Below are 13,530 nucleotides of genomic sequence, written 5' to 3' on the forward strand. Positions count from 1 at the left end.
ATCCTTCATTCGCATCCTCAGTTTAGTCTCTTTTGTCTCTCTCTGTGACATTACAGGTGTCAGCAACGAAAAACAAGACTGATGGCTTAACAAATGTGTGACAACTCAGCAAAATTAGACTTAGTGGATCTTCTTAAAAGGCTTTTGACCTGTCTGATGTGTAGCTGGACATCAGTTCCTAATTAGATTCGTAATCTTGTTTATTTGGTCTTTGATCAGATATTGTATTTCCTTATTTAAATCCAAACATTGCCATTTTAAAGCTATTTTAGTTCATGTATGGCTGCTCGTGTTTAGACATTTGTCTAGTCCTTCACTCCCGGTGCATGCAGAGATAGCTCCATGATCTGTCGACAGACGTGTACACTATTTTAGCCACATTTCAGCTCACATAACTTATTGTATTGGCCTGCATTTTGGATCTTTGACCATTAGCTCAGAAACGACAATTAACTAATGACGTAAGATGTTGGCCTGGCCGTGGGGTTGATTTGTGTCCAAAATTATTAGACCCCAAAAGTAACAGAAATGGTGGATAATCAAGCAAAGAAAAGGCAAGGCATGTTAAAATAACATAATGATAACATAAAGCAAACTTAAAGGTTGTTTTAACAGTAGGAATCTCACTTTGTGAGATATCATATCCAGGTGGAGGATGGGCTATCACTGGATTAGTAGATCTGCCTACACTCCTTCACTCCCTACTGTAGGAAAAATTACTTAACTGGACTGTGGGGAAAAATTTATTGATGACTTGCATCTGGAATATTTTCTGTCATTCATCACTTTGATTCAGAAAAAGAGAGACAGGCTGCTCAACTCATTGACTATTAGCAGTAAAACTAATGGTTGCCAGTCCTCTATCGTCTCCCCAGTTTTTGAGTTCAGACTGTTATTTGTCGTCTAGCCTTGCCAGTCGTCTGTCTCCTGGTTTCTTGTTTCACATTAGACCCTCCTTCACTGGTCCCAGCACACTCCAGCCCTATGATATCACCTGTGGGACTTGCTTTTCTCTCACACTCTATTCTTGGTTTGCTTCCTTCACCCCCACAGTTCCCCCCCCCCTTCTTTTGTAAGAAAAAGAGAAGTCTGATGGCTTTTCCAGAGAGAGTGGGAGGTGTGTGTGTGTGTGTGTGTGTGTGTGTGTGTGTGTGTGTGTGTGTGCGTGCGGAATATGTTCCTCTGTGTGAGTTGCTCCACTGCCGGAATGCACTCACATGCCAAGATTTGTGAACTTTGGGCATTTTCTTTTGTGTGATAAAGTTGATTGCTACTGGCACACAATGATAAAATATTTGTAAACCAAAACATCTAAATAAGACATAAAAAAAAAAAGTTTCGAAATCTGTTTGTCTTTCAAGAAAATGTTCATGTGAAAATAAAGGATTTACCATCTGCCCCCCCTTTGTCAAAGAAGGACTTTCTAGGACGGCAACAAGTAGTTATTTTCATTTTGGTTAGTCTTTTGATTGTTTTCTTGATTAATTGTCTCTGAAATGCCTTGTATTTGTCCAAAACCTCAAAAACAAAAGACAAATATGTAACCAAAAAAAGAGTTTTTGCTTGAAAAATGACTGGAATGATTGACCTCAGATATTAAGCCATATGGATTAATCAAAAACACACATCCCCATCTGGTTCTTTTAAATAAAAACGATGGATTGTGTTGTAATATTAACTAACTCTAAAATCCTTTCAAATACAAACAGCTGTACAGTGTTTCGGCATCTGATAGGCCTGAAAACTGTCTATTACTGGACCGTCTCACTGGTGTCCAAAATAACACGCCCCCACCGATGCAGCCCCTTGTATTGTTTTATTGTTGTCTTTTGGTCTGAACACAGGGTTATACATACATATAATAATGATAATGATAATAATACAGTTAATTTATATAGCACTTTATATAGAACTTATCAAAAACCAGATATTGCAAAGCGCTGTAAACAGACAAAATGAAAAAGAAACAGATATATGGCTAACCCCATGTCATTGTGTTGGTTGTTAATCAGTGTGTTCAGTTCAATGTTAAAGTCAATGAGTTATATAGTTTAACCACCTCCCTCAAACCAATTCAAGTGGGAGAGGAAGATAAAAGGAGATGCCAGCTGCAGACAGGACTCAAACTGAAACCATCTTTATTTCGTAATTGTATAATAAGAGTTAATTCTGAGTAATTCAGTGGTTGTAGATTCTTTGAATGCTAGCACGACAAGGGATTAACGTGATAACACTCGTACGAGAACAGGTTCGACAAGGGTTGAAAATGCATTCATTAACGTGTGACGTACGTGCCTGGTATAAAAGTAGATGAAGCAGTTTTAGGGAAAATGAAACCACCAACATTGTTAAATTATAACTCTTCATTGCAAAAATAACTTTACAGGTTCGGTGAAGTGTGTCAGGTTTCAAAACCAAACTAACCTAATTCCTTTCTTCTGAATTAGTGAATGATTTGTCTCTTCGCATTTTGTTACTGGAAGACAGCAGCCCTCTGCTGAATGTCACTGGACTGCAGCCCCGTTGCTCATGGCTCGACAGACTGGCCACAGACTTTATGAAAGGCACAAAGGCCATTTCATCTCTACAACCCCACACTCCCACCACCACCACCACCGCCACCCTCACCCCTCACTCAGCACTGGGACGGAGAGATAGTGGGACAGACGGAGGAGAGAGAAGGGGGTGGGGGGGTTTAGGGGGCCCAGTCACAGACACTCTGAGCTGCCCTGAGCTGTTGAGACAGTCTGCCAGCCCTATTGTCCAGCAGCACCCTCCTTTCTTTATCCATCACCCACTTTGTCCTCCCTGCCTTGTTCTCTTAGAGGACAGATTGTGACTGGAGGTCCTGATGTTTTTACATGTATTTGAAGGAACTTAAGCATTACTTATCTTAATTTCTGATTTACACAATTACACAAAAAAAAACTAGACTGTAAAATGCATTTAGTTTAGCTCGTAGTGTTTGCTGGCAATTTTTGGTGTGCTTAGATTTTCATTTGAGTTCGAAGCTTGGCAGAGAGTTGTAAAAGGTCCACGTCAAAAGGTCTTAGCCCTCAAGGATAGAGAGAGAGAGAGAGAGTGTGTGTGTGTCTTCAGCACTTTTAGGACCATTGCCAGCCCGAACACACACACAGTGTATATGTTTGTGTCTCTGAGCGTAACTGGGCATGCCTCAGAGTGTTTGTTTTGTCCCCCCACTCCCCCTCACCCCCACCCGCTCATGGAAGCTCAATCTGCTCAGTCTCAGTCTGTTTTATGAGTCAGGCAAACACACATGCCCACATATCTAAAGTTTGTGTATCTACTCCTCTTCACAATCACATACTTTGGCATATCCTCCTCCCTTTCATCTTCAAACAGCCTTTTCACACAGTTGATTACTAAATGTGTGAATCTCTTGGGAGCATAGTCATTCTATCTTACCATCCCTCATACCCTTGTGTCTGTGTGTGTTGTGTGTGTGTGTGTGTGCGTGTGTGTGCGTGCGGGTGTATGGAGATTGTACTCCCTACCATTGACGAAAACAGACATGCTGGTTTGTGCTTTAAAGTCAAGTTCAGCCTCGGCCGCAGGTCATGGCACACAATCATGTCAACACAATTTCCCCTGCGGCAAAAAAAAAAAAAATCTATACTAATTTGTCCCTTTCATTTTTGGACATCAATTTCACTGTGACTGTCTCTTGACACAGAAACGTCAGCGCTTTGACTCTTGTTCTCAGTCAGAAAGGGAATTAAGGAAAGATGTAGGCTACAATCACAGGCAGGTTTTAACTAATCTTACATGTTGTCTTTACAGATGGCAGCAAAGATCAATCAAGGACAGATAAGTGGAAGTTTGGACATCATAGATATTTTTTATTTTCTTTATTTTTGGGGTTTTCAGTTAGTCTTGATTAGCCGTGCAACCAAAAATGGACTGTTTTGATATTGATATTTGATTAATCATCATTAAGTCATCAAGTCGTTTTCCAAGCAGAAATGCCAAAGAAGTTATAACCTTTTAAATGTGAGCGTTTGCTATTTTTATTTGTCTTATGTGATATTGTGATTCTGACATTTTATACACTGTACAATTCATTGATTAAATAAGAAAAATAATTGGAAAACTAATCAATAATGAATATAATTATTAGGTGCCAAATTAAGGTCGCAGTTGAAAACTATAAACAACAACTTTCAGACAATGGAACAAGTTTCAAATAGTGACTGAAACTCCGCCCAAAGACGCTAAGTTGGCAACACTGCCTGTAAACGCCCCCTCATGATGCAATAGAAAAACTGTTCCTGCCAGTTCATTTTGAAAGAGCAATGGCCAATGGGGAAAGTCCAACACTCGGCCGGCTGATCAATGGTATAACCTGATCACTGAGTCCCACGGCATTCGGCTGACCAATTGTGTAACTTCATCAGTCAGTCAGTCAGCGATATTCGCATATGTCAGGCAGGCCTCGCTGTCGCGGTCCAGCCAGAAATACATTTTTATGAAGTTAAAAGTACAAATCTTTAACACAGGTTTACATCAGTTACTAGAATTAAGCAAATTTTAGTATAAAAATGGAATAAAAATCGCATTTAAATTCATGTCTAAGCCAAAATGCTCCCAAAATTAGCTGGTACCATTTTCACAATATGAGAATTCACAAATTTCTCCTGTTGAATCACTGTAAACTGAATATCTGATACTTGTTTTTGGTACACTTTACAGCTTTCTGACATTTTACAGACAAAACTGCTAATTGTTTTATCGAAAAAATTATTGTTAGTTGCAACCAATACACCATTGCATAACTGGATAAAGTCTGAACACACAATTAGCTCATGCTGCAGTCGGCTTATACACTATTAATTTCAAGGTTTAAGGTGATACTGTTTACTTTATTAAAGCCAAATTTGTGACAAACCGAAAAAAAAACACTTTAAACAAAATTGAGCACCACAAAATGTATATATTTTAAGCAAAACAAAATAAAGTTATTCCTTCATCATTGGTATTGATTTAATAATTCAGTGTGAGTTGTTACGTGTCTGTAAATAAAATCAGTCTGTTGACCAGTTTCTGGTGCCTCAGGGAGCAGCTGAAGGTTGAAAACTTTTGGCCTGAATTCTTGGATTCTTGGAAGCCTTCAGATCCCACCCATGTCCCTCAAATCTTCAGTCTGGAACACACACACACACACACACAGGAGCCCGGGGAATTTGGGGTCATAGCCCCCCCCCCCGTTACATAGCTGAAGGACTCTGAGCTTCAAATCATTTTTAAGTGTTTTGCAGGATCTGAGGTTGGATGTTTAGACAGTGCTACAAGCTCTTCCTCTAAACAACAGGCTGAGGCTTGGTGGTGGTGCAGGAGCGGTTTTTACTGTCACAGAGGTGTTTCTCATCAAAGTCTCGTTCAGCATGCTGTCATAAATCTCTTCAATAAAGTGAGTCAGTCAGATTGAGAAGGCTAGTGTGTGTGTTTCGACCTGTCCATGTGTTTCATAAACACAATGTTTTGACTGTTGCTGTTTGTTTTTCTTCTTTTTTTTTTATCTGTAGATAAAGAGCAGTGATGGAGGAATTTAGATCCTTTACTTAAGTAAAGTAGAAATATTGTAGCATCACATTGTAGCATGATACTATATTATATTATACATTACATGTAAAAGTCCTGAATTAAGAAAAAATAGTACAGAAGTATCATCAGTAAAATCTAAGTATCAAAATGAATGCTCATTATGCAAAACCACTTCTTTCATAGTGTTACATTATTATGGTATATTAATCTGTTTTTTATCACTAACAAATACATGTTAGAGCATTTCGCTGTTGTAGTTTGTCAATGTGGTGCCATTTTTTGATACTTCATACACTGCCTGTTAGATTAATTGAAGTATCACAGTAGTTTCCTTTTTCTTGTTTTACTTAATAGTAAGTTGAATATCTTCGCCAGGATAATTGATAATAATCATTAGTTGCAGCCCTAGTTTGCAATTTGAAATATTAAAAAAAAAAAAAAAAGGCTTTTCTAAATGTTTTGTGAGGAACACGTTTGTTTATTAAACCTCAGAGACATACACAATTTGTTTATCCCACTGAAACACTGAATGTAAACATATGTTTGTTTACAGTACAGGTGACCCTCAAGCCCAGGGACAAATTACAAGTCTATGAAAACTTAAAAAATATAAGTGATAAAGTGGGCTTTACAAAGACAAGGACTTTAAGTAGGACACCAACTAGCCAGTATTGCCACTGGAGTTTGTGCATGTCTGTCTCAGCCTACACAGAGTCTAGCCCCACCAAACACCCACTCAGCAGCAGGGACCTAGCACACATACCACTGACATCAGATCAGCCCTGTCTGAACATTTAACACAGTAAGCGAACACCTTACAGTACATCCACAATAACCCTGCATTAAGTGGTACGTCTTTGAATCTTTTAATGCAGATTTTTTTGTAGATAATGTCAGAGAGGTATTGTTCCAACTTGCGCAGTTCGTTCTGTAATTAATCTCGTTTCCTTCAGTCAATGTTGTGTGTGTCTTCATGTGATCACTGTTCCTCTTCGCAAATGCATTTTTCATGTGTTTCCCTCGTGGCATCATGACTTGGAGGACAATTTCCTATGATTCACTTTTTCAGCTGTCTTTGTTACTGTGATTTAGTTGTTTCAAAGCCACTAACAGTTTTTATGTCTGTTTTATTTTGTCCAATCCTTGTAAAACCAATTAGCTTAAATGGGGGTGTAACAAAGTGACTTTTGATGCAACTTACTGAGCTTACAAAAAGGCCTGAATTGCTGCTGCATCAGTCAGAAACACTTTAAAATTATGCAATGTGTCGAAGGGAAAGCCTCAATAAATCGTGACTTGATGCGTGCCAAACACAGGAAAACTGCAATAGAAAAGAGGAACAGTGATCACAAGTATCACAAGGCCTTCACAGACGCTGACCAAAAGTCATTTAACTAAATGTTTAAAGCTGAACAGCGCTACAAGCTACAATACAACTTTAAAAATGTTCATAAGGGGTTTGACAATGTTCCATAGTTTTATACTTGATTACAGTGTTCGAGTTTATTTGTCTCCTCTGTGTTAGTATCTTGATTGTACTTGTGGAAGCAGCCAAATATCTCAACACAATCTGTTTTTTGTCCTTGAGTTCTTTGATCACACACGCATCTGTGTTGCTTGTGTTACATTGTTATGTTCTTAGCCATGATGAATTAGATTCATTATTATCATCATTATTGCTGTGATTATGTTGCTCACTTCCCTTTTTTGATGTGTCAGCATTGATAACCTGCGTGATGCTGCTGTGGCTCATTCTGGAAACAAAGAACGAGCTTTAATAGAGACAGTACAATACAGCGATACATTACTTCTGTTTTTATTGTGAGATTTATGAAGAAGTGCAGTTTTATGTTTTATTGATTGATCGTAGTAATGTTTCTTTGTTGAGGACACCTCTGCTATTAACTTTAAATTCTTTGGTCACAAATTGATTTTTTTAATAAACTGTGAAAAATGTGGCAACCTAATTCCAGCTTTTCAGCCATTAGATAAGCAATAAAACCTTGCACTGCCGTACCTGTATAAAGTTCATACAGTTTAAGGTTTGTGGGGTGCAGGAGAGTTCTTCTGGGTTATACTGACATATTCTTACAGGATTCTTTCTTGCTTTTGGGTTCTTAGTTTTGTAGAGTGAATCAGTCGTGCATTAACACACCACTTCTCACTTACAGTCTTTAGGGATGCGTTTCTTTAGATCCAGAGCTTCACCAGCTTTCCTCCAGTGACAGCTTGCTTCTTCAACTGTATGCTTCTCTATGTTTGTGTGCACATAAAGTACTCAGACACCATCTGAAAAATTCAACACACCAACCCCCCACCTCAACATACACACTCCCCAGCCCCTTTTAAAAGTACAGAGGCAGCGAATGAAAGCTTTTGCCATGAAAAATTAAAACACCATTCTTCACTTACTGGGTGTATAATGGTTGACCCAGATGGGATATTACTGAGCTTCATTCGTTACACAGCACACAGCCTTGTTTTTATTTGTGGACAGATATTTGTCCTTCTAAAGGGCTTTAGCTTAAGCCTTTGACCCTTACTCTGTATTTGTGTATTAGTGAATGGGTGAGAGACAGATAGAAGGGACATATGTGGTCATTGCCTCTTGCATAAGATGTTTTTTTTTTCATGGGTCATTGTGCTCAGAGATTACGGGCTACAACCCCATTATGTCAATCTGCAACATCAAACTACATTTTATGAATATCTGACAGACTAAATCATCATCCTGCCAACAGCATTGTATACCAGATGGGTGCAGATGTTATACAACACAATGAAATTCCTGTTATACATACTGTAATCTCATTGCCGGTTGTTTATTATTAGACATCACCTCATAACTAGTGTACACACAGCTGGGACCCTCGTCAGTGGGAGGTAGTGTCAGAGGCCAGACTTAGCAACAACAGTAAACACCACCTCCAAGTGTTTGATGTGTTTTAGAAGACAAAACAGTGTGTGGGGAATTCTAATAGGAAGACTGAATTAAAAACATTTTTTAAAATTCTCTTACTATAATGGTACGACACTGTAAAAAAAGAAAGAAAAAAAAAAGGGTGTATTCCCGTAGTGTCAGCACTAAGTTTGAAACAACCCATTAATACTAAAGCCACAGGCTGTAACAGCCAATCAAAAAGGGGTGTCTAATTATTTTCTTAAAAATACAAATCAAAATAAAGAAAAGAAATGTGTGCATGTTATTTTTTTTTTTTATAACGATTAGGTGGCCAATACAAATAGGTGACTTTAGTTACAAAAAAAACTTTCAAGTAAATTATCTAATGTTACACAACCTGTTACACATATGAGGCTGAGAAATTACCAAAATACCAAAAGAAAAACATTTTGTTCTCAGCTGAAAATTGCTTGGAAACAGAAACCAGTATTTCCAACAATAAACGTTCATATTATTGACAAACGTGTCTTCTTCTGTGTCGCCTCCTGTCTGCAGGTCTCTGGATGGCCGTCTGCAGGTTTCCCACAGAAAAGGTCTGCCCCACGTCATCTACTGCCGTCTGTGGCGCTGGCCCGACCTGCAGTCCCACCACGAACTGCGGGCGGTGGAGCTGTGCGAGTACGCCTTCCACACGAAGAAGGATGAAGTGTGTGTCAACCCGTACCACTACCAGAGAGTAGAGACACCAGGTATCACAAACTTGGAGCATTTTGGAGCATTTTGAAATAAAAATTAAAAAAAAACTTTTTCCAAGAACTTAAAGGATGAAGTTTTACAGTTTGTCCAAATTTATTTGACTTCATTTCACTTTGCTGTCAGGGTCATTTTCTATGGAACTATCTGCTTTTTTTGCCAAAGCACACTTTTATAGTCTTGTTTTTATCTACAGGCTCTATCCAGTTTTTTCCCTGTTATTTATTGCACATAACTGTCGTATTTTATTGTTTTATTGCATAATTTTATTGTTTTGTTATTAAGTTGTTTTGTGTTACATATTTATTTATTTTTTTCAAACAGACATAAAACCAATCACTATTGCTATCTTCTAAGGAACTACTTGTGTGTATACGTCTGTTTTTATGTCCACTATACAGTACTCCCCCCAGTGCTGGTGCCCAGACACACAGAAATCCCCAGTGAGTTCCCGCCGCTGGATGACTACAGCCATTCAATCCCTGAAAACACCAACTTCCCTGCTGGAATTGAGCCCCAGAGCAACTACATACCAGGTACCAGCTTGCCTCCTAACAGGATTCACACTAAGGCTCAGATACTCCTTTAAACACCAAGACTTGTATGAGAATCTTTTACACAAGTCTGATAATCCGAAGCATCCCAGTGCCATGCTGTTAACATTATACATGGATCAGGCAACATATCACATTGTTGTCTTTTCTGTTCAGTCATTTAATCACTGAGAGTTCATTCCTAAGAGACAATTAGATCTTGGGGACAAGTAGTTGTTTAGATAGTTGGGACATTTGATTTTGGCTCCTATTAGATAACCTGTTCTTTATAAGGTGAGTACTGGTAACATCTGTATCTGCATCTGTATCCTACACATTGTCAAATTGTTTTCACTGAGATTCTGAGTGATTTCAGATTGTTCAACATTGTTGCTGCTGTGCAGTGTCAGAAATTCACAGATTAATACAGATTGACACAGTCATTTTTGCAGTTGTGAATGGATGAACAATTGTTATCTGACACGACTTCAGCGTATTCCTCCCAACCAGGGTTAAACACAGATCAGGTGCTAACCAGCAGTGGTGGAAGAAATACTCAATACTTATTATGCAGAATGACCCATTTCAGAATAATTGGTAAAACATAGTTAAGTATATAAATACATACATATTAATACAGGAATATACGCACAACTTTAATGTTGCAGCTGGTACAGATGGGGCTGCCAGGTACTTTATTATAATAGTAAATGATCATTTATTTGTTGATCATATTTAGTATTAATAATTAAAACTGCACCGTAACTAGTAACTAAAGTTATCAAATAGTAATAGCAGTAAAAAGTACAGTATTTCCCTCTGAAATGTGGTGGAGTAGAAGTATCAAGTAGCAGAAAATGTAAAATACTGAAGTAAAGCACGAGTACCTCAGAACTGTACTGAAGTCCAGCACTTGAGTAAAGGTACTTACTTTCACCACTGCTAAGCAGGTTTTTTAATGAAATGTGGCCACATATATAAAGAAGAGAATTTCATTTAATTTCAGAGTAGTAGACATTAGTAGTAGAGCAAGAGAAGCAGGGACAAAAAGAGCAAGCAGGTGTGCAAGAGAGAAAAACTACATTGAAATTTTGCTGTATTTTATGTAAATTTTTATGTAATGTAATTCTTTTAGATTCGCCAGTGTTTATTCTTTTCTTTTTTGTCTTACTGTGTTGTGTTCCCACCAGAGCTATCTTAGGGAAGCTTGCCACAAACCTAATGAGATTTTGTCTGTGTGTTTGTGTGTGTGTGTGTGTCTTTGTGTTGGCTCTGCTTTGGTGCGTCTCAGAAACGCCACCACCAGGCTACCTCAGTGAGGATGGAGAGACCAGCGATCACCAGATGACCCACAGCATGGACACAAGCTCCCCAAACCTATCACCCAACCCCGTTTCACCCACACACAGCAACCTAGGTAAGGACTGTGTCTGAGTGTGCAAGTGTGTGTTTGTGTACTTTTCTGTCTGTCTGTGTTCACACGCAGACAAATGATTCAATAGTGTATCTCCCCAGTGGGAATTCTCTGTTTGATTTAACTCCATTTTTGTAAGAGGAAACCAGGTGATGAAAGAAGCCTTTGTCTTCCCTGCACCATGTGAGTTGCTGAACGGGCCAAGACACCATCCAGCCGACACTAACATCAATGACAATATCCTACGTTTATTCTATCAGGATGGAAAGACGCCAGGGGGCTTGGCTGGAAAGCAACTGGTGAAATAACAAAATCACACCAGTTTCGTTTGGCAGTGCCGTCCAGCTCTGTTCTGGACTTCAAAGCCAAGGACAAACTGTTGAAGTTGTTGAGAGTGGTCATGTTGAGGGGAAAAAAGAGTAAATTACCAGAACCGGTTGAAGTTACTGAAAACTATCATGGATAAGCCTGTAATTTGACCATTCTGGCTCCAGTGTCCCATCAGTGAGGGCTGAGTTTCCACATTTTGTCTGGTAAAAGCTTCTGGGAAACGGCGTATGGGTTTGACATTTTGTGACGCAAGCTCAGCCTAATGTTTTCTTTGGTGGTGTTTTTCTTCCCCCTTTACATCCACCTCAGCCCCTTTTCTCCCCACATTTCACTCATTTTGCCTCTTCATTGTTGCTCTTCATTTCCATTTTCTCTCCCACTTATTCTGCTTCTGGCCGTTATTTCTCTGATTTGCTCTCGCCTCTGGTACCTGTTTGTTTCCTTCCTCCTATATCATTTCAAGCATTACATTTCTTGATCTGCACATTTTCAGTGAATTCACAGCCACACTGTATTATACTCAAATCTCTTGTTTCTACTTTGTCTCTTACCTTTCATTTTGGTTTGATGAAAACAAACTGCATCTTTCTCTGTCTCCCTGTGTCAGACCTTCAGCCAGTGACCTACTGTGAGCCGGCCTTCTGGTGCTCCATTTCATACTATGAGCTGAACCAGCGAGTAGGAGAGACCTTCCACGCCTCGCAGCCCTCACTGACAGTGGACGGCTTCACGGACCCCTCCAACTCAGAGCGTTTTTGCCTGGGCCTGTTGTCCAACGTCAACCGCAATGCATCTGTTGAGTTAACACGCAGACATATCGGTAGGGCTCCAATCAAATAATAATCATTTATCATCATGTAGTGCTCCTTTCCTACTTGTGCCAATGCTAAAGAAGACATTGCATGTGTAATAACTGCTCATGTCTTTATGACATGAGCTTGATCTGAGGAGTGTGTCGTGTTTCTGTTTTCTTGAAGGCCGTGGTGTGCGGCTGTATTACATCGGAGGAGAGGTGTTTGCTGAGTGTCTCAGCGACAGCGCCATCTTTGTCCAGAGCCCTAACTGTAACCAACGCTATGGCTGGCACCCTGCCACAGTCTGCAAGATCCCTCCAGGTGTGTGTCAAGCTGACAGACAGACAGGGAGAAAGTTAGGGTCAGAGACCGGCACAAATGGCAAGAAGTAGAGAGGCGAGCAGTTTGGAGGTTGGTGGAAGAAAAAAAATCGAAAGGTAAAACTGGAAGGGGAGAGTAGCTGTGGTCCAGGAGGAGGAGAGGGTGGTCTAATCACAAGGTTGGCGGTTTGATCCTCTCCTACATCTGTGTTTGTTAATGATGAAGTGGTATATAAATGTTGAGGCCAACACATAGAAAAACAAATTAGTTTTGCAGATGCCTATATTTACCTTGTCCTTATGTGTTCATAAAAAAATGTCCAGTTTGAAGTTGTGTTGTTCCCAACTTTCACAGCTGGGTGTAGTCTCTGGTGAGGGGAAAAATAAAAATCTGGAGACAACTAGTCGAAACTGCAGTAGTAGTGATGACTTTCTGCTGCCAAAATCCTCCCGTTTGAGCACTTCCAATGTCTGTGGCAAAACTGACAACATTACAGGACCTTTTTACCGAGCCAAGCTGTGATTCATCTAAGTTAAGTTAATTTAAAATGGATGATTGAGAAAAGATTTACTGTGGCTGTATCATCGCAACAGTGAACAACAGAGGCCACATCTAGACCATCACTCACCCTCATCAGCAGGGATGTCCTCTTTAGCTATAGTGTAGTCTGGTTAAAAAAAAAAAAAGGTTTTCCTGTTCGCTGGAGTCTGTGTAATTTTACCACATGATTTGTAAAATTGTTACAAGTTTTTCCTGAACACAGCACATCTATAAGTCTTAATGGAGGTTAGTTGTCAAGAGGCAAAATGTTAACACGTGTGTACACTCTGAGTCACTAGCAAATTTCAGACACGCACCTCTTTACATGAATGTGAATGCACTTTTACATGTCGGTTCCATGTCTGGATTAAGTGTCCGAGT

At 39.4% G+C, this 13,530-nt stretch overlaps 1 protein-coding gene across 1 annotated transcript in view; it reads left to right on the top strand.

Annotated features, from left to right (window-relative positions):
* LOC111661150 (SMAD family member 3) overlaps nucleotides 1–13,530 on the top strand; it is a 28,260-nt gene that overhangs the window by 9,387 nt on the left and 5,343 nt on the right. The window contains exons 2-6 of the mRNA XM_023414625.2: nucleotides 9,020–9,213; nucleotides 9,619–9,753; nucleotides 11,042–11,167; nucleotides 12,102–12,314; nucleotides 12,472–12,609. Coding sequence (XP_023270393.1) covers nucleotides 9,020–9,213; nucleotides 9,619–9,753; nucleotides 11,042–11,167; nucleotides 12,102–12,314; nucleotides 12,472–12,609 — 806 coding nt within the window. The remainder of the gene's footprint in view (nucleotides 1–9,019; nucleotides 9,214–9,618; nucleotides 9,754–11,041; nucleotides 11,168–12,101; nucleotides 12,315–12,471; nucleotides 12,610–13,530) is intronic.

Source organism: Seriola lalandi, unplaced genomic scaffold, assembly GCF_002814215.2.
Source record: "Seriola lalandi dorsalis isolate HSWRI2012SDOR001 ecotype SW California unplaced genomic scaffold, Sedor1 jcf7180002054537, whole genome shotgun sequence".
Taxonomy (NCBI): domain Eukaryota; kingdom Metazoa; phylum Chordata; class Actinopteri; order Carangiformes; family Carangidae; genus Seriola; species Seriola lalandi.